This window comes from Gigantopelta aegis, chromosome 3 (genome assembly GCF_016097555.1).
Source record: "Gigantopelta aegis isolate Gae_Host chromosome 3, Gae_host_genome, whole genome shotgun sequence".
Classification (NCBI taxonomy): Eukaryota; Metazoa; Mollusca; class Gastropoda; order Neomphalida; family Peltospiridae; genus Gigantopelta; species Gigantopelta aegis.
This window is the reverse complement of record NC_054701.1, coordinates 27251406-27269899: the sequence shown is the minus strand read 5'-3', so window position 1 is coordinate 27269899 and position 18494 is coordinate 27251406. Positions and strand designations below refer to the sequence as shown.

The 18494-nt window shown below is 33.9% G+C and overlaps 1 protein-coding gene across 2 annotated transcripts in view; it reads left to right on the top strand.

Annotated features, from left to right (window-relative positions):
* LOC121367802 (citron Rho-interacting kinase-like) overlaps positions 1-18494 on the top strand; it is a 41786-nt gene that overhangs the window by 3205 nt on the left and 20087 nt on the right. For both annotated transcript variants that reach the window (XM_041492177.1, XM_041492176.1), the window contains exons 2-21: positions 763-963; positions 1492-1667; positions 2408-2556; positions 2743-2838; positions 3522-3615; positions 4316-4528; positions 5357-5510; positions 6056-6233; positions 7674-7986; positions 8714-8841; positions 9238-9400; positions 9873-9998; positions 10504-10674; positions 11184-11255; positions 11775-11858; positions 12736-12861; positions 13249-13314; positions 13685-13758; positions 14317-17332; positions 18211-18405. In XM_041492177.1, coding sequence (XP_041348111.1) covers positions 765-963; positions 1492-1667; positions 2408-2556; positions 2743-2838; positions 3522-3615; positions 4316-4528; positions 5357-5510; positions 6056-6233; positions 7674-7986; positions 8714-8841; positions 9238-9400; positions 9873-9998; positions 10504-10674; positions 11184-11255; positions 11775-11858; positions 12736-12861; positions 13249-13314; positions 13685-13758; positions 14317-17332; positions 18211-18405 — 5793 coding nt within the window. In that variant the 5' untranslated portion in view covers positions 763-764. The remainder of the gene's footprint in view (positions 1-762; positions 964-1491; positions 1668-2407; positions 2557-2742; positions 2839-3521; positions 3616-4315; positions 4529-5356; positions 5511-6055; positions 6234-7673; positions 7987-8713; positions 8842-9237; positions 9401-9872; positions 9999-10503; positions 10675-11183; positions 11256-11774; positions 11859-12735; positions 12862-13248; positions 13315-13684; positions 13759-14316; positions 17333-18210; positions 18406-18494) is intronic.

The window sequence follows — 18494 nt, the reverse complement described above, 5'->3', positions numbered from 1 at the left end:
CATAAAGTAACAGTCCCACGCTCACGTTACAGCGTAATAAACTAGTTGATTAATATTTTATGAAGGTGTGCTTTGTAGGAACCCTTTTATTGTTTTGAATCTATCATGTCAAAACAATGATACACGAACGGATTTAGACAGAAACATTAATTGCTGCTAAAACAACACATGTCGTCTGCTGATAGAAAACATGGCTCAGGCCGAAACGAAGTACTTCGGAGTAAATTTTTGTTTAGTGTAACACAGAACAAACACGTATATCAGAACAGAACTTTATTACACTCAGGCATAAGAGGTACATACTTATTCCATGACTTTCCAGGATTTCCATGACCCGAACTGACTGGGGGCGAACTGGTATCTTTGTAGGGGTGAACTGGTTTTGCACTTGGGGGTGAACTGACATCCTATTTGGGGGTGAACTGGCTGGGGGGCGAAACGTCATGGATTCGATTACAATCTGCGCTTCTTTGACAATTCTTTGTGTCGATATTCCACTAAAATAAAGTGTCTGTACATTTATTTAATCCGTGGACGAAATATATGGTAAATAACTAAAAAAAATTTTTTATAGTGGACGAATTGTCCAAGAATAATTTTTGGTTGTGGACAAATCGTCTCGAGTTCAACAGTGGACAAATTTTTACAAACTAGCCCAGACTAAAAATTCACTAGCTGGGACTGAGAGCTAGTGGATTTGTTAAACTGTGTATCTAGCTATTTTGTTATTTACTTTTTGCTAATAGTTAAATTTTTCTTCAGTTATGTCGGAAGAAGAAGGAAAAGTTGATGGCCTTGAAAAGCGCCTTGCTAAACTGTACCAAACGTCATTTGATAGAGCAGATCGCACAACCTACACTTTGTCATCTGAGGAATTATTTGATGGCTTTCTGACTTTGTATGATGAATGCACACATGATAATCTTGCCCGGGATAAAAATGTTAAGAATTTTATTAGAAAATGTGAGTTATTTCAGTTATTAATTTAAAAAAATGATAATTAGTCAGTTTGAAGTCTCTGCATCTGAGAAACTACATGTTACATGTGTTTCACTAATTAGATGGATTATTTTCACTGGTGTAGGAAATGTGTGTGTGGGGGTGTGTGCCCCCCCCCCCCCCCCCCCCCCCCACACTTTTCAGATATTTTGCTTTATATTAGTTGTAAAAGTGTGTAAATATAAAAGTTCCCCCTCTACTTTTTGGCACCTTTTTTTTCTCTTCTTTGTTTAAATCACGCTATATATGAATCATGATTTTGGACATAAATTAACTTGAAAAAAATTTACTCATCAAGAGGATGCTAATTACTGCTTATTACATTGAAAATGGTAATTGTTTTGTTATATAATTATATTAAAGTTCTCCAGACTTCAATATTGTATTTAAGAAGATAACTTTTCACATATGTTTTAGCATTCATGATCAACTATTAAAGATGAGAATCGGGCTTAGTAGATTTCAATTGCAAATGACTTTTTTTTTTTTCAGATCACAATGCTATATGTGAGGTGGAGGCATTGAAGCTTCATGCTTCAGATTTTGAGGTGAAAGATGTCATTGGTCGGGGTCATTTCGGAGTGGTGCAAGTCGTACATGAAAAAGTGTCAGACCTGGTTTTTGCCATGAAAGTACTCAGGAAACAAGACATTCTGTCTCAGCCCGAGGTTTTTACCACTAATACTATCATATAAATTATCTGCCATATATATAACTATATATGTTTGTGTATAGGTATATGTGTAGTTCAGCAACACAATGCATATATATATACTACATGTCGTGCCAGTTTACTAGCCCTTAATATAGTCTCTGTAGTTAACATACTGTGGTATATAGAGAATAAGACATGAGTGGCCATTAGATACCATTAATTTTACAACCACAAGTTGTTTTAAAATGTATCTAACAAGCAAGTTTGATACTTTTTTAAACAACGAGTTGTAAGATAAGTGGTATCTAACAGACACAAATGTATTCTATTTCTTACATATCCTCAAAATCAGGTTTTAAGCCATCATCTGAGAGTTAAAGTATAGTGCTGTCTCCAAATTAATATTTTTATTTGGTCTCTCTTGTTTCCAAAATATAACAAATAGAAAGTGAAACGCTCTTTTTCAAACTGACCTTTTCTATGGTGTGGAAGAATGGGGGTGATAATATTTTATACTGGTCTCCGAAAATTGTGAAAACATTCGTTTCGTTCGCACGTTGCTCATACAAATCTAATTTTGTTTAAGCTGGGGGGTTTTGTTGAACAAAATTTAGGACGTCATTTACATAGACATAGTGGGTTACGTAAAGAGAAAATGGGTTAGCTAAATTTATTTTTGCATAACCTGTAGATGTGTCATGTAAATTTTCAATTCTCATAGGCCTGTTAAATTAAGTCATTGTTTTGTTCCAGATATCGTTTTATGAAGAAGAACGTGATATAATGGCGACCACCACCAGCCCGTGGATCACACACCTGCACTACGCCTTCCAGGATGCAGTGAACCTGTACCTGGTGATGGACTTCCACCCGGGCGGAGATCTTCTGTCTCTTCTGTCAAGGTACAGTGACTGACACAATCCAAACCTTTACCTTTATTTGTGCATGCATTTGTCCTATTTTATGATATAGAGTAAGACCTCTTTAAGAGTAAGACTCCATTTAAAAGCTAATTGTTCATGGTAGGTAGAATTGGGAACTTAATTTGTGTATAAAAAGTTCTAAAAGAGGTGTTGATATTTTGTCAGGCACGATGACAAGTTTGATGAAGACATGGCAGTGGTCTACCTAGCTGAAATAGCTGTAGCAATCAACGATCTTCATGAGATGGGTTACGTTCACAGGTGAGATTAGTCACAAATAGACTTGCTTTGTCACTCTGGTCATTTAATAAAGACCGTTAAGCCTAGATCACATGAGACAACCTTTTTAATAAACACGATGTGACTACATTTGAGTTGTGTTGCGTCGTATAATGAGATCTAAGCTTTATGTATTTGTGGTTACATCTTGAATAGAAAAAATATACACTTTCTTTTGATACTATAACCTAACCTCTAAACACCTTTGTGAATTCCCTCTAACAGTGAACTGGTTCTGCCAACTGCCAGTCATTAGCTAGAATTATCTATGTTATTTCTGTTTTTGGAATAAGAAATCACTGTATTTGGCATCAAAGGCATAATCAACTGTCAATTCATATAGGATCATCAATCATTGTATACAAGTACAAACTGGGATCACTGTATGTTGCATACCCTAATTAGGTCACCACAACCTACTTTTCCCGCATTACTGCACATTATAGAAATTCTTGTTCAGGCCATTGCTTTCTTATCAATTCCTATAGGATCACTAAACCTTGCATGTAAGTACAACTTGGGACGGCGGTGTTGCATACCATAACTAGGTCATTGCGACCTATTTTTAATGGACATATCATGTACCTCACCAGTACTCTTGTTAAAATTTGAATATCATTATCATGTGAACTGTGTTTCTTATTGATTTTTATTTTATTTTCCAGGGACATTAAACCTGAAAACATTCTTTTGGATCAGACTGGACATATCAAATTGGCTGATTTTGGATCTGCAGCAAAATTAGATAAAGATAATTTGGTATATATGAAAACTTTGTCAACTATGAGTAGAATTATGTACAGAACGAGGTTTTAACAATCAAATTGCCAATTACAATCTAATAAACTACCGTGGTTTCCTTGTTTGTTGATAACACTTTGTTAATCATGTTTACAAACACTGCATTTTAATGCAGGTGATTGTGTATAAATGTAAAACAGTTATTTAGTAGTATTCTGATTTAAATTTAATAATAATAAACTTGATATTGAGCTGTCTGAAACAATAACTGATAATAAGCTCTCCTTAACTTGACCATAATTTGTACAGTATGTTTTGTTTTAAGCATTGTTTTACTTGACTGTTTAAATAAATTAACCCGTCCCAACCAGTGCGCCATGATTAGTATTAGGCCATGGTATCTGCTGTCCTCTGTTGGAAGGTGCATTTAAAAGCTTCCTCAGCTGCTAATGGACAAATTTAGTGCGTTTCACAATTACCAAATGTTTGACATCCAGTAGCCGATCATTAATTAATCAATAAGCTCTAGTGATGTCGTTAAATAAAGCAAACAAACAAAATGTTTGACATCCAGTGTCCAGTTATTAATTAATCAATGTGCTCTAGTGGCGTTGTTAAACCAAACAAACAAGCAAAATAAATTAATTTTATAATATTATAATGATATAAAGTTGTTGTATTTTTTAAAATAAATTTTAAAATGTGTTGAATTTTGCAGGTTTCTTCACATTTGCCTGTAGGCACACCAGACTATGTGGCCCCCGAACTGCTGACTTCGTTGAACACGAACTGCGGTGCCAAGCTCTATGGGGTGGAAGTGGACTGGTGGTCTCTGGGAGTGTGTGCGTATGAAATGTTGTTTGGCAAGACCCCATTTACTGATGACTATGGCTCTATGGTGACTACATACAGCAACATTATGCAGTTCAAGGTACTTATTGAAACTGGTGATTTTCTAAACAGTATAGATTCTTATGGTGTATTTGGTCAAGACTTGTGTAGAATTTGTGATAAACAATTCATATAGCTATAGTTTTTCAAAAAATTGCCTGCATGATGCAAACCGTTTAATTTTGTAAAAACAGTTCTTGATACATATAAAATATTTTCAGACTACATTTTGAAATTCCAGACATTGCTAAGTGACAAGCCTTTTAAAAAAAACCCAAAATCTTCTTTTCTTAAGTTTCTTTTAGCAGTTGACTGCATACAAAGCAGTGCAAAGTCTACACCAGCTTCATTTATATAACCTTACAGTTGTTCAGTTTTATGTATTTCAATATATTGCTTACTTTCTGATGCTTTACTTTGAATGTTAAACATTTGTTTTTAACACCAGACTAAAGATCTTAATTCCTTAGGGTGGGATGTAGCCCAGTGGTAAAGCATTCGCTTGATGTGCGGTCGGTCTTGGATTGATCCCCGTTAGTGGACCCATTGGGCTATTTCTCGTTCCAGCCAGTACTCCACAACTGGTGTAACAAAGGCCGTGGTATGTACTATCCTGTCTGTGGGATGGTGCATGTAAAAGATTCTTTGTTGCTAATCGAAAAGAGTAGCCAATGAAATGGCGACAGCGGGTTTCCTTTCTCAATATCTTGTTGTGGAATTAACCATATGTCTGACGCCATATAACCGTAAATAAAATGTGTTGAATGCATCATTCAATAAAACATTTCCTTCCTTAATTCCCTACTTTATGTAATGTATCACAATATGCTAAATATTTGATTATGACATTTCAATACTTCATTCACAGACAAAACTGACATTCCCTGATGACTGCAATGTCTCAAAAACAGCCAAAGATTTTATCCAAGAACTCTTGACAGATAGTGACAGTCGTTTGAAGTGGAAGACCATCAAAACACATTCTTTCTTTGGTGATATCAAGTGGGATGACATTCTTCAAAGTAAGACTGTAGGAACTGTGTTCAACCATTTCGTTGTTCATAATTCAGTATTTTTGTTTTGGTATCATTAGTGATTCATTTATTTGTAGCTCCTTTATCAGTAATTGTAAAATATGTCTATGTGTACGTATAAAAAAGATAAATATAAAGTTTATTGATATGTATGTATACTATATTTTTCTGCAAGCATTATTGTTACCATTAAAATAAGAATACAAATCTTTATTAGAGTGTTAATCATTTCACAGAATGTGATCCATAATTAATACATTAAATAATTTAATTACCATATATGTGATGCGAAAGAGGATCTTTTTAATCAGATATGTATTGGGTTTTTTAATGTAAGAATATTGTACTTATGAAAAGACCTTGTGTAGTATTGAAGTCAATGTTTCCTATTAAATACTAATTTTACTCTTTATTTATTTTTTTATTTTATTATTTTTAACAGAAATGCTTTTTAGTGGGTTTTTTTATATCTTTGTGTATTCATGCTCTGTTCTGTTTTACTTTTTAATTATTTTTTTTATATTTTGTTTTAGAAACACCTCCATTTGTACCAACAATCAGTAGTCTGGATGACACATCTAATTTCGAGGATGTTGAAAAAGTGAAGCGACCTGCAACATTAAATGATCACAAAGTCCACCGGGATTTCACTGGCTTAGACTTGCCATTTGTTGGCTTTACATTTGTGAGAACTCTGGCTGAAAAAGGACTGTAAGTCAATATCATTTGCATTTGAGAATATCCCAACCACATAAAGATGGAAATCCTATGTTATCTGCTAATCTGTCAAGCTTATAGTTGTTAATAATTATTTTAAGAACAATCTTAATAAATTCTTCACCAAGTCTTTTTGAACAGACCAAATTTTTGTAACTTTCCTTGTGCATCGTCTTGTTCCCAGCGGTCCACGCATTAATAATGTAGATACATACATGTGTATGTGTGTGTATGTGTATATGTGTGTGTGTGTGTGTGTGTATGGATATGTATGTATGTATGTATGTATGTATGTATGTATGTGTATATGTGTATATGTGTATATATATATAATGTGTGTATATCATGTGCGTATTTTAAATATTTATGTACGTCGTTCATAGAATGGAAAAGGATGAAAGTGTGTTGTTGGTTTTTTTGCGTGAGAGAAAGATAAATGGATAGCTACATTGATTAGATATGTAGTGAGAGAGAGACAGAGAGAGAGAGAGAGAGAGGGGGGGGGTGGGGATGAAGAGGGGGTGGGGATGGATATGAGGTGGGGTTTGCAAGCCAGTACCCTAAAGTATTATATTATGTTGTTTTATTATTTTTATGTACACAACCCATGTTTTACCCTTGGTATGTGTTGTTCTAATTGTAAACAAGGGGCTGGCAACAAAACTTGTTAAACATTTTTTTTAGCTGAAACCTCTCACCTTGTATTGTTTTTCAATTAATTTGATTTAAAAAGGCTTTACCTGTAAATCGGGAAAATGTTTTTACAGCTTTATTTAAAGCTTTTAAATATAATGTATATAGAAATAAATAAGCAAACCCTTTCCATTAGTAGTATTTCATTTAAATATTAATTAATGTGACCACAAAGTATGTTTTGAGGGTGAATGCATAGAAATTTACTTCTGAAAATAGTAGAATGCATAGAAATTTACTTCTGAAAATAGTAGAATATATTGCATTATTGAAATACACATATTTGTATGTTTGATACCAAATAACCATACTTTAAGTATGCTGAGCTGTTATTAAACAAATATTCCATTCCTTTAAAAAAGCTGCAACAAATATATATAATTTTTTTTTTTTTTTTTTTTTTTTTTTTTTTTTTAACATAAAATTTGAATTTGATTACAAAAGCTGAAAATGTTTTTTGTTTAAAGCTGTGGTTTCAGTTTTTGAGGTACATACCTTTTTTTTTTGTTTCACATAAAATTAACTTTGAGATCCTGCAAACTCCAGGACAAACCAAATCAAATTGGACTTACTAAAAATTTATTATTTAAGCAAAACATTGTAAATAATATGTAAGTTAACTCAAAACAAGCTGTAATAGTCGCAAGTATTTTACATGACCTAAAACCTAGGGTCAGCAGCGTTTTCAAAAACTTATTTCAGCTTCTGTTGTTAAATGAGTATCGCATCCCTGATTTGCAGGTGTCGCCGCGAAACGAAGACCCTGACACAGACGGTGATAAACGAGTATGATGGCGACCGGTCGTACTCGACGGCTGTGCAGACTCTGTGTTCGGACTCACCCAACGTGGAGGTGACGCTGACTGTGAAGGTGTCCGAGCTGAGGAATCTGAGAGAGCAGTGCTGCCAGATGGAGCAGTCACAGAGCGAGATGAAGGCCGATGTTAGGCGACTCAGTCTGGAGAGCAGGGAGAAGGACCACTGCATCGTGCAGATCAACATCGAGAAGGAGGCTCTCGAGAGGGAACTGGAATTCTATGTAACAAAAACAAAAGTGAGTGGGAAAGTATCTAAGTATATAGTTTTAATGATATACATACAGAGTGAAACCTCTCTAACTGGACACTAGTGGGATCAAGTAAAATGTTTGCTTTCAAGAGGTCAGTAGTTTATTTAACTTTCTGTTTTTATATTAAAAAGAAATCTGTTGATTTGATAGAAGTTATCTAAATGATATTGTAGAATAATACCTCTCATTGGTATATGGTATAACATTATTGGTTTTTGTGTAATGTGTAAGTGGGTTTTGCAAATTTTCAGTTCTCACAGGCCTGCATCCACCCTGTAGCAACTTGATAGGATAAAAAATTTGGTTTGGGTTATTCTTTCAATAATGGTTGTTTGTTATAGCCCTAGCTATTCTATATTTGTATTGATATAAAATAGAAATACAAAGCAGAAACAATTTTAACAAAAGAAAAATGCAAATGGAGCAAATAACATTTTTGAAATGGATGACCGTATCTATTATAATTATCATTATCCTTTCACAATTCAAAGCATTTTTATTACTTTAATATTACACTCAGTTTTAAAATGTGTCATTTAGTTTATATGCACTCAGATATGTACAGAGTTTAACATTTTAATGAAACAAAGCCTCATATATTGCGGTAACACCAGACAAAATAAAAACTCAAGAAGTCTAAATGAAAAAAGTTATTTATGTTACGTTAACCATAAATACACGAATGCATTGAGTTTTATTTGGACTGTTTTAGACTTTAGCAGAACAGCTGAACATAGAATTAGAGGACCATAACAGTCTAGAGAAACAAGGTCAGGGTTTGTGGCAGCAAATCATTGATATGAACTCTGAAGTCAAGCATATTGAGGATGAAATAACTTTGTAAGTACAAGATAAAATTTATTTTCTGTTTTTTGGATGAGTGTTCTTGTAGGGGAAGAGTTGGATGGTTAATGTGATCATGAGCTATGTTTGATCTCAAATACATGTAACTTTAAATGGCAAATAATATAACTTCTTAAATTGCAAATATGCTTGGTTGTCATTCCCCCTCCGATTCAGAGGTGAGGTAATGGTAAAAATTGCTGCATTTTAAAATGTTTTAATTTTTATTGTTGCTGTTGCTATTTCATCATTGCATTCTGCAGTGTGCTTAGTATCACAATGTATTCACCATCTCTAATTCACCATCATTCATGTATAATATTAATATTTTAATTTTACCATGACATTGCTATAAGTTAATGTATGGTTAAACATTTGACTGGACTGTTGCAGAACTCAAGCTGATGAATTGCGTGACATTATTATTCAACTTGAAGCGGATAACGAGAATCTGCTTCGTGAGTTAAACCAGAAGAGACGGAATCTCGCGTCATGTAACAAGACTCTTGAAGAAACCCAGAAACAGCTGTCACACATGCAGTTAAAACTAGACAAGGTAGGAGAAATTGGTGTTTTCTTTTCATAATATCTGTCCTGAACATCGGGCTACCAGCCACCGAAATTCAAATTATCTGGCAGTGACACTTTAGTACAGATAGTATAACAAAGTAAATACCCAATAATTATTAAATGCCACTGCAAATCAGTTTTGTAAAAGCTTTTTGTAGAGGCATGGCTAATTTTTGTAGAGGCATGGCTAAAGGTTAAAAAAAAGTATTTCTCCTTAAAAGAAGAACCATTTCAAGTGTCTTTCATTCCACTTTTGTTCATTCGTTTTCTTTTGATAGGCTCAGCCAAATGTTTGACATCCAATAGCCGATGATTAAGCAGTCAGTGTGCTCTAAGTAGTGTCATTACAGAAAACAAACTTTACTAATAGGCTCAGGTATTGTGTATTATTTATTTGACGAAGTCGGTCAAAGTGTGAACAGTGAAGTTAAATTAATTTGCTGCTCTTTTTGTGTAAGGAACGTCGAAAATCTCGAGAGAGTCAGAAACGTGACATTGCTCTGATGGAGAATAGAGATGACTTGTGGAATGAACAGCTGCAAGAAAAGCATAATGAAATTAAGGAACTTGTTTTGACAATACAGGTAATATTGCATATTGTAATTACACTCATCTTCTCCACTTTAAACTATTGGATATTACAGTATGATCATTATTCCTGGAGGATATAATTTAACACACAGCAATGTATAGTAAATAATTATCAAGTTATCTCAATTGCATTAAAAAATCTGAAGTATAAAAAACCCCAATTGATTCTCAGGCAATTTTTTGTCACATAATTATTTTTAATGTTTTTTGATGATATAGTTGATTAGAACTTTTCTATTTGTCATGTGTCACATGTGTCTGAAAATCTATTGAACGCCTGGTTTATGTGTGTGTTAAATTCACGGAATGATTTCCACTTGAGATATGGATATATTAAATGGCCAGTCTAGATTCATTATACTGGTGCAAACATGATTTGTTTCTATTCTGATGATCAGTTATTAAAAGTTCATAATTTAGTTCTGTTATTTTGGTCTTATACTTTTGGTGTAATGGTGTACTTCTGACATAGTTAGTCTGCTATTTACTAACATGTAGAATCTGGAAGATCTTGTTGAGGCCTATGAGGACCAGGAACGGGAGCATGCCAGTGAGATTGAACAGCTTCACCAGAAGATGAACTCCTCTTTCCGTGAAAACATGGACAGCAGTTGGCTACCACCAGTGGAAAAATCAGAATCAACAAGCAGCTTGAAACCTAAGAGACTAGTATGGGTTTTAAAGTATTATTATTATTAATTTTTTTGAAAGGGGATGTCCATGCAAGCAGGCTTTAAAAACACCTGCTATTAATTTCACTTATAGTTTTAATTACAAAGTTTTAAAATATACTTACCTTGATTTTATGTATTATATTATACTTTTCCCCCACAGCTCCTTACACTGGTTTTACATGAATATATATAAATAATATTTCCATATACTTACCATTTGTGACACCCAATAGCCGATATGTATTTTTGTTCTGAGGTGTTTAAACAAACGTTAATTCATTCATTCATTATAGTTTTAATAGATGATTTTCTCACTTTCTAGCCCAAGTAATCTTATGCTAGACACCAACTAGTCTTTGAAAAATGTACCAAGATGTTGCTAAAACAAGTTTTATAAAAAAAATTCCATTGTTAATTTTTTTTAGATTCAACAAGTTAATACATCTTTTTTCTATCCTTTTTTAAAAATCTTTTTCTTCTTTTTTCTTTTTCTTTTGTTTATAGGAGCTACATGTGACACTGAAATCTGGTCGACCCTCCATGCTTCACAGTACCAAGACGATTGAGAAAATAAAGGTTTCTTCTTTTAGCTTAGCAAATTATGTTATGTAGCCTAGTGTAAGCTAACAGTGGATGGTTTATTCCTATATAGGTCAGTAATAAGTAAGTGCCTTCATTGTACACAAGAATATAATTGATTATTATAATATTACCTGTTAAAATAAGTAGGGTGGTTCTGGGTAGTGTTTGGTTTGGTTTCTAATGGACTGATGGTGATAAAGGATACCAGTTTTTTTGTTTATTATGACTTGCCAGTTATATAATGTAAATGAGTCCGTCGACAAATTTACCAGTATATATTAGATCTTGAAAACAATTAAAATGTTCATGTTCATACTGAATTTTAGGCAGATTTTTAATATTAGCATTCATCAAGAACATGTACTGTTCCTTTGTGCCCAACACATCTCAGCCAGTTGAACAGAGGATGACTGTTGACACAAATCGTATGTTATACTGTCATCTGGTATATAAAACATCTCTAGGGGTTGAAATAATTAAAGAAAATTATTAATACTTGATCTTTTTATTTAGGAACTAGAGAAGCTGATTGACAAATATGACCAAGAAGCAAGAACGTGGAGACAGAAGGAAGAAATGATGAAACGTGTTATCAAGGTAAGTCCCGTACATGTGTAATGGCTCTTATTTCTCTGTTTAACTTTTCCTCACTTTTATGTCACCAAACAAAATCCACAACCCTACTGTGATTAAATATTCATTTGTTTAACAATTTAATGGGTTAAATATCAAAATATTTGAAATAGCACTTAAGTTTTAGAAGAGCAGCATAACAAATCTACAAAGTACTGTGATCATGACCATTCACCATTTATGCAATGTTATAGATTGTTACAGATAAGTTCAGGACAATGGAAAATAGCAATTAATTCGGGGTTTTCTTTATCTATTAATCATCATTGTTCAGAGGTTGATTGGCGATCTCTAAGGCAGATATTGATTAATTATTCAACCAATATTGTTTTTTATATAGTTACAGTTGCAAAAAGATTGGTAATGTTTGTGAATATTGCCAACAGGACTTCTAGATTGTGGTAGCCCCACTCCCATGGCTAGTGATATTCAATATTGGGCTAGTAAATAACTACTATTGCCATGCCCGACGGCTAGTGAAAAAAAGTTGTCAAATGCTACATTTAAGTATTTTGTAAATATGAAATTTCTGCCCCCTGCCTCACCCCCACCACCCCCCCCCCCCCCCCCCCCCCCCCCCCCCCCTCCCAATCCCCAATGGTAGGTTTTTTAGTTCTTTAGGTGACATATCTGATTATTACTATTAGTAAAATTGTATTAATTTAAAGTAGGGCTAGTGAATTTGAAATTGTGGTTTGTAAAATTTTTAAATCACTGATCCCATGGCTAGTGAATTTTATAAAAATTCTAGAAGCCCTGATATTGCAGAAAATGAAACAGGAAAATTAACATTATCCACAGAAGTGTGAATAATTGATGATGATATTTGTGAATATTGCAGCAAATGAGTGAGGAAAACAAGCACCACACACAGAAATCTGAGGCGAGTCAGAAGAAGAAAGAGAGTTTGATTCAGCACATGAAGCTCTACCAGCAGGAGGTGCAGGACCAGAAGTCACTCATCAAGGTGACTGTTCTACTTCGAACGTTGCGCACATTCCTCAACACTAAACATTCACATTGTTGCATATGTTAGCTGCAGGATGTAGATCAATGGTAGAGCATTCGTGTGAGGTTTGAAGGGTCATGGGATCCATTGCCCACAGTGAATCATGTTTTTCAGGTGATGACCAGTGCCTCAAAACTGATATATCAAAGGCTATGATATGTACTGTCCTGTCACGAAAAATACACATAAGAGATCCCTTAATGCTTTTTATAAGTATAATCTATATAAACAGGTTTTTTTTTTCTCATTGTGTAGACCAAGTGTCAAAATAATTATAGAATCTGCCAAGGATTATGTTTGACAGGGAATGTGATGACAGTTAAGATTTTGCCTTTATCCTTTCAGGAGTTGCAGGCCACAATGCAGAACAGTCTTGAATCGAAGACGCAGGAATTGCAATATAAAACTAAAGTGAGCTTATTGACATTGTTGATACTTGTAGCTATATATCCAGTATTATTAATATCGATTTTTTTTAATAGTTTCAGTTCAGTCTTATGCCGACAATAATTTTTACACTGTATTTTGGTGTAGTTATATGTCATTTGAGAACATTTTAAAGGTGAATTATCTTCTCTTTTGTTTCTTTCTTTTTATTTTTTGGACAGTGCCTTTTTTTCTCAGTAATTAGAGTTCAGTATTGAACATTTTTAACATTATCCCCATTATTTAAAATTAATAATAACTGTAAATATTTAATATTCTTATTGCTTCAGAATATGTGATTATTTGAAATGTATTTAAAGCTATCACTGTAACTGTCATTAATTATTTTATTTAGAAAATTGATGAATTGTCGGCATTGGTTACTGACCTTCAAGAAAAGGCACAGGACTATAAACTGTCTGAAGAAAGGTATTATTATTTTTTTTAAATGGTTCTGCATTATTTTAATATTATGTAATTTTTTATTTGGAAATCTGCTTTCGTTAAAATATTTTTTTATTTGTTAATTACTCTTTGAAACCCTATTTTGACAGTGTTTGTTTAAATTTCTACATTAAATATGAAACAGTCTTAAGAATATCAGACACATGTATATATAGAAATCATATGAAAACTAATTCATGACTTGTGGAAAATGTCTACAAAACATTTAAATTAGTGCAGTTAAATACAATGTTTGATTCCATTGCTTTCTTGTTTGGCTACATTTAATTAATTCATTTATATTTATTTGCATGCGTATATCCAAATAAAGTTCAAGCACATTGTCGTAGCCACACACCTCAGCTATCTGGGCTGTCTGTCCAGGACAGAGAGTTATTGGTTAATTGGTGGTTAGTGACCTCCAAGAAAAGGGTCAATTAAATCATCCAGTAACTAAATATATAAGTAAGTTTGGTATATTATGATGGTTTTATTTATTTATTTTCCAGTATTGATTGATTTATTTGTTTGTTTTAATTTAAGAAACAAAAGGGCAGAAGAACACATTGAACAACTTATAGCTGAGAGAAAACAGCTTGACAACAAAATGTGCTTTTTGGAAGAAAAGATCAGTTCACTTAACAAAGAGCTTGAAGAAAAGTGTGATCAGATATTACATGCTGAAAGACGGTTAGCTGATGCCAAATCGGAAATCCAACAGCTCTATCAACAGAAAACTGACTTACAAGTCGTCGTGGAATCCCTGCAGAAAGTTGCATCTAGCAAAGATGAACAGCTGAAAGAAAAAGGTGAACTGAATTCTAAAATTAACCAGCTACTGAAATCGAACAGTGATTTGCAAAAAGCAGTGAATAAGTATGCTGATGAGAAAAATATTTTGGAAAGAAAGCTGAAGAAACATGAAACAGAGTTGGAAGAATTGAAACAATCTTTGAAAAAATTTGAAAATGCTGAGAAAGACAACCAAGATTTAAAGAGAAAGATCTCTAGATTGGAGCATGTCGAGAAGGAAAAGGTCAAAGCTGACGAGAAACTTTTCAAGCTGGTTAACGTAGAAGCAGAAAAACGAGATCTTGATAAGAAATTAGCAAAGTTGGAAAAGTTAAAGAAAGAGGCAGAGGAGAAGTTGGAGGGTGTTGAGAAGAACAAACAAGAGTTGGAGAAAAAGGTCAAGAAAGAAAAGAAAGAATATGAAGAGAATTTTACTAAATTGGAAAAGGAGAAGGAAGATTTGATGAAACAAATTGTTAAATTGGACACTGTTGAAGCTGAAAAAAAAGAGTTGGAGAAAAGAATTAAAAAACTAGGGAGCGTAGAGAAAGATAAGCGATTATCTGAGAAGTGTTTGAAATCAGTGCAGAATGAAAAATCTGACCTTGAAAATCAAATTTTAAAGCTTAGAACAGAAAATGACAGTTTAAAGCAGAGAATAGTTCAGTATGAAAAACTGGAGCAAGATCAAAACATTACAAAAGAGAAGCTGTTATCCTTGGAAAGGGAAAATAAATCACTTGAGAAACAGGTTAAGGACCAGGAAAATCTAAAAACTGAAAAGAGAAATCTTGAAGAAAAACTTTCAAAGCTGGAGAGGGCAGAAACGGAGAAACAAGATCTTGAGAAGAAGTTGACTGAGCTGGAGGCAATGGAAATGTTAAAGATGGAGGTTGAGGAGAGGTTGGTGTGTGTTGAGGAAGAAAAACAAAAACTGGAAAGAATAGCACAAAAAGAGAAGGAAGAATTCGAAGAGGACCTGTTGGAATTGAGGAAAGAAAAGGATGATTTGTCAGAAAAGATCTTGAAACTGGAGACTGTTGAGAGAGAAAGGAAACAGTTAGAGTCAAAGTTAAAGACGTTGGAGAATTTAGAAAAAGACAAGAGGAAGTCTGATGCATCTTTGAAATCTATTCAAACAGAAAAATCTGATCTCGAGAATCAAATTGCCAAGCTACAAAGAGAAAATGACAAAATGAAGGAAAGAATAGTTCAGTATGAAAAGTCTGAACAAAAGCACATTGTCACAAAGGAAAAGCTATCAGGCTTGGAAAAGGAAAAGAAATTGTTGGAGAAACAGGTTAAGGAAATGCAGAACTTGAAAATTGAATTGAAATCTCTGGAACAAAAACTACAGAAGTTAGAAAAAGACTACAGTCAGAGTACTAAACAAAATCAGAATTTGAATCAAAAGCTGGACAAGTTTGAATGTTTGCAAAGAAAAAACTCTGACCTTGAAAAGAAGTTTGCTGAACTTGAAAGTGTACAGAAACAAAATGAGTCCTTGCAGAAGCTAGTGTGTGATCTTGAATCAAAAAAGAAACAAGATTTAGAAAAACTATCCAACAAATTAGAACAATTAGAAAAAGAAAACCAAGACCTGTCCAAGAAATTAGAAAAAATTGAAAAAGAAAAACAAGAACTGTCAAAGAAAGTAGAACATTTGGAAAAAGAAAAACAAGAACTGTCAAAGAAAGTGGAACCTTTGGAAAAAGAAAAACAAGAACTGTCAAAGAAAGTCGAACATTTGGAAAAAGAAAAACAAGAACTGTCAAAGAAAGTAGAACATTTGGAAAAGGATAACAAAGCCTTGTCCGTAAAATTAGAAAATTTGGAAAGGGAACAACGAGATTTGTCAAAGAAATTAGAATGTTTGGAAAAAGAAAAACAAGAATTGTCAAAGAAATTAGAATGTTTGGAAAAAGAAAAACAAGAATTGTCAAAGAAATTAGAAGATTTAGAAAATGAAAAACAAAAGCTACAAACACAGTTAAAAGAACATGAGAAGGCATCAAGTGGTAAATCTGAGAATCTGTCGGCTGATTCAAGACGATCGCTGGTTGATAAACTCCTTGAAGAAAAGTTGGCTCTTCAACAAAGAATTGAAAGCCTTGAAGCACAGAAAGAGGAATGGAAACGAACAAAGAATTCAGACAGTGATTCTGATTTAAGGAAAGTGAAGGAAGAATTGGAAGAAAAAGTGAAATGGTTGGAGGGTACCACCACAGAGTTGGAGAAGGAAATGGATAAAAAGAAAGATGTTGTTGAAGAAAACAGCAAGTTGAAGAAAGAAAAACTTGTGCTTCAGGGTAAAATAGACTCTATGTCTGATGAAGTTCAATCTCTGAAGTCTGTACTTGACAAGTTGAAAACAAACAGTAGTGTAGATGATTGTGCCAAAGACAATGAGATCACGAAGGTCCGAAACAGTCTCAAACGAACAAAGTCATTTGCCGTGGGCAGTGACCAGAAAGTGGAAGATCTTCATCAGGAAAAACGCTACCTTGAGGCTAAGGTAAACAGTCTCCAGAAACACATGGAACAGCTACAGGGATCCAGCAGCCAGTGTGGACAGCTAGAGTGTGCTGAGCAGGAGAAACTGGACCTAGCAAGCCAACTTGAGCAACTGCAGAAGACGTGTGATAGTTTAAAGACCCAAGTGGATGAACTGCAGAGTTTACGAGAGGTGAACCAACAACTTGAAACCCAGATCAAACAGCTTGAGGCAAAGACAAAACAACCTGAGAAAGACGATACCACTTTTAAGGTATTTACTTTTTAGCCCTGCTTGTTTATGGGGTTTTTTCTTTTTTTCTTTCCGGTCGTCTTTAAGAAAGCTTTTTACCATCTACGCACTTATTTATAACAGAGTAGTTAATAACATTGAAATTATTGACTGACAAACCTGTATCAAGAGAATCTATTGTTGTGATGTTGTCTTTTTGTGAGAGTCAAGGTTGATCTAGGCCATTACAAAGATACATTTTGTCTAACAGATTGGTATTGCCTTATCTACACCTCACAACAGTGATAGATTCTTTTTCTTGCCTACTTAATTTCAGTAGCAAAACATTTGTAAACTAAGATTTGTTTATTCTAGAACCATTTGTTTGTAAACTTATTTAATCATCTGCACAAAAATATATTGCCACTCTGCAACAAGATAGAAATGTAACAACTTCACTATTAATATAAAAGTTTAATTTGTTCAAATAGTTTATAAAAACTATGATGCAATGTGAAAGGACAAATTGACAATTAAGTAATTTTTGAACTGCGTAAGTTGTGTTATCAGTCGTAAAAGTTACGTCGTCTGTTGCTCATACCCGGTGTATTAAGAAATCATCAAGTTATCTAACCCTGTGTAAAAGTTGGTTATGTCAGATTAAATTGTACATTAATTATACTTGCTTTTTCTTTGGGCTTTTGACAAGGAAGACAATGATTTTTATCACCACACCATCCATAGCTTTCAAATTAACCAAGCTACTGGTGTATTTCATCAGTTGTGACATCTTCGCTGGCTGTATTTTTCAGCAAAATATTTTGAATTCATTGCATAATAATTACAATATTTTGAGAGGTGCTATCAGCTTCCTACTTTAAAACTTAATAAATTCCCTAAATATGACTGTTTCTACTTAGAATTCACGATTGGGCCCATCTTGTGGTGTGTCATCTGAAATGCAGAGAGAGCTGCTGGAGTCGAACTTGGCACTGAGTGAAGCAAGGTCTCTGCTGTCGGCTTCAAAGCGCCAGGAGCACGAGCTGAAAGAGCAGATCCGGTCTCTACAGCGCCAGCTTGACAACAAGTCGATGGAAGCTGGTCCCAGGATACAGGTGAAAATCTCTTCATAGTTAATTGTAGATCATATTACTCCATTACCATTGCCCTAGAAATTTATCAAAAGCCATTTTATGCATGTATG